General features: G+C 55.0%; 1 protein-coding gene across 3 annotated transcripts in view; it reads left to right on the top strand.

The window, feature by feature from the left end:
* GAD1 (glutamate decarboxylase 1 (brain, 67kDa)) overlaps positions 1 to 2,484 on the top strand; it is a 58,177-nt gene that overhangs the window by 4,201 nt on the left and 51,492 nt on the right. For all 3 annotated transcript variants that reach the window (XM_011991947.1, XM_011991948.1, XM_011991949.1), the window contains exon 3: positions 1,294 to 1,356. In XM_011991947.1, the coding sequence (XP_011847337.1) occupies positions 1,294 to 1,356 (63 nt within the window). The remainder of the gene's footprint in view (positions 1 to 1,293; positions 1,357 to 2,484) is intronic.

The raw sequence follows: 2,484 nt of genomic DNA, 5'->3' as shown, positions 1-2,484 counted from the left end.
TCTCTGAGCCTCGATGTTTTTTCTTTGTCAAATGACTCTTAGATCAACACTCCTGCCAGTTTCATAGGACTGTTACGAGAATTAGATGAGATGATGTTTAAAGTGAAAGTACTTTATCAGGTCCAAATAGCTCTTTATCCGCCAGGTATTATTAGGGTTTCACTTTTGCACTGATTTCCTGTCTGTCACTGGAACTCCATCTGTGAGATGTCTCACCGATGTCAGGCTGTTTCTTCTCCCTGCTGGGGCTATGTTGTGCTTCGGGTTTAATTGATGTCACTCTCCTTATCGCCTGCAACACTTGTGTGAAGCTGGAGGCACCAGGAAGTGTAGGGTAAGGGATGGGAGTGCTTGGAGAGCTTTGCTTTGAGAGATTGGAAGGGGATTTCGTGCTGGGCTCACCACACCAGCCCGCCTGGGGGCTTAGCGGGGATGGGGCTGCTTTCCACGCTTCTTGCTGGAAGTTGAGCCCCGAAGGCAGCAGATAGACCTTGAGGGGTTTGAGAACAGCCTGGAAAAGAAGGAAAATCCAGCAGCACCCCCACCCTCAGTTGTGACTCAGAGGAAGGGTGCTTGATTCCATTTACCTGTGCCTGCTCCAGACCCAAGATGTCAGAGGGAAGGGTTAATGAGGGGCAGGTTGGGAAGAGGGGCCAGGGATGAGGAGCCGAGGCGCACTATTGTCTTCCCCACTCCCCGATCTGACTGAAGAGCAGCCATGCGAGCCCGATCATCTAGTCAAATACTATTTTTCACCCAATTAATTCTTGAACTCTTCCGCGACCCCATTTCATGCCAGTTTATTTTAAGCTGCCACTAGGCTGGAGACCCGCCAAGAAATTATGAGACGTTTCGGTCCCAGATGCCTGTGTTCCCTTTCTGGGCTGCTGTGGTCGCCCTTTGAGTCTGCGGGGCCTGGCCAGTGGGTGTTGGGTAGTTTGAGTCTGCAGGGCCTGGCCCTTTCCGTGTGGGTCAGCCTTCACCCAACTCTGACCCCACCTCCGGGGCTGCCGGGTGGGGGTCGCTTGGGGGCCCGGAGGGGTGCTGGGTGCCCCACCTCTCAGAGACACCATTCTATATTTGAAGCCAGGAGCAAGAAAGGAGTAAGATGGGGGCTCAGAGGGTATGCCTGTCGGCTCACAGATTTGGCTCCTAGCTCCTTTCAGGAAGGAGCTTTTAATGAAGAGCTCTGGCAAAGACCTCATCCTTCCCCAAGAAAACCACTGCCCTCCACCCATTTCCCCACGGTCGGACCCTCCCTGACAGCACCTCTCTCCCTCTCTCTCGTCCTAGCGTACGATACCTGGTGCGGCGTGGCCCATGGATGCACCAGAAAACTGGGGCTCAAGATCTGCGGTAAGTGACAGGGCCCGCTGGGGCCCAGCTGGGCGGCAAGGCGCGCAGACCTTTTGGGCTTGGGAGACCAGGACGCAAGCGGAGGGGAATCCCGGCTCTTGGGTCTTTTCTAAAGTAATTACAGCCAGCACAGCCAGCACAGCCAGCGCTCCCGTACAGGCCTTGACCCTCCTCTGCCCGCCCCAGACCCGGTCCCCAGGGGTCTTTTCCTCTGGAGTCCCCAATCCCCAAGACCCCGTGGAGCGAACGCCGGGTGTCCTGCCTGGGCGCAAAAGCGGGAGGAAAGCGCCCCCGCGCGGCAACACCACTTTCCTAGCCCCATGCACAAGCAGCTCCCACCCGGTGCTGTGCACTCTGCCCGCGCGTCCCAAAGGTCGCGTAGAAAAGGTGAACTGATCTGGCTTGCTGGAGAGCAGACCAAAGGCGCGGTATCTGCCTAAAGCTGTAGCTGACACGTTTCCCCCGTCCCCTATATCATCGCCTACCCCTCACTCACACCTCCACCCGCGGTTGGGTCGTGTTGAAAGTGGTCTCTCCACCTTGAGGGGTTTTGCCCTGAGATGTCAGAACGGATTCAAGTTTCTTTCTTTGGGGCTTCGGACGCTAGAGAAAAGGATTGCTTGAAGCCCTCCATGACCTGCCTGGGGGAGGCACGAGGGTTTGCCTGGCGTATCCTTGAAGGCGACGAGGGAAGGGAAAGGGAACGAGCAGAGACAAGGAGTCGCAGGGGGCGAAAGGACCGGGCGGTGCCGGATGAGATTTGCCGGGAAGGAAAAAAATAGATCAGGGTGCTGGAGAGGAGAAAGAACTGCTCTTTGGAGGCAGGAGGGTCTAAAATGAAAACGCCCAAGGGATGTAGTTTTTTTTTTTTTTGTTTGTTTTTTTGTTTTTTTTTTAAGGAAAAAGGGAGATTTGTTCGAAGGGACACAGCTGAGTGACTCCGGCTAAACAATAAGGACTTGCTTTCCTTGCTACATTTCACCGTCTAAAATTCTCTAGCCTTATCGGGCCAGAAAATACGGATTTCCCCGGGCAGAGGTTGGAGAGGCGGGGGAAGATTAACGAGGGGCTTATTAAAGAGCCATCCGTCAGCTGCTGCGCGCGGGAGATAGCGGCAGAGCAGGCGCA

This window comes from Mandrillus leucophaeus, unplaced genomic scaffold (genome assembly GCF_000951045.1).
Source record: "Mandrillus leucophaeus isolate KB7577 unplaced genomic scaffold, Mleu.le_1.0 Scaffold40, whole genome shotgun sequence".
Lineage (NCBI taxonomy): Eukaryota > Metazoa > Chordata > Mammalia > Primates > Cercopithecidae > Mandrillus > Mandrillus leucophaeus.
The sequence above is the reverse complement of the archived record's forward strand: the minus strand, read 5'-3'. Positions and strand labels throughout refer to the sequence as shown.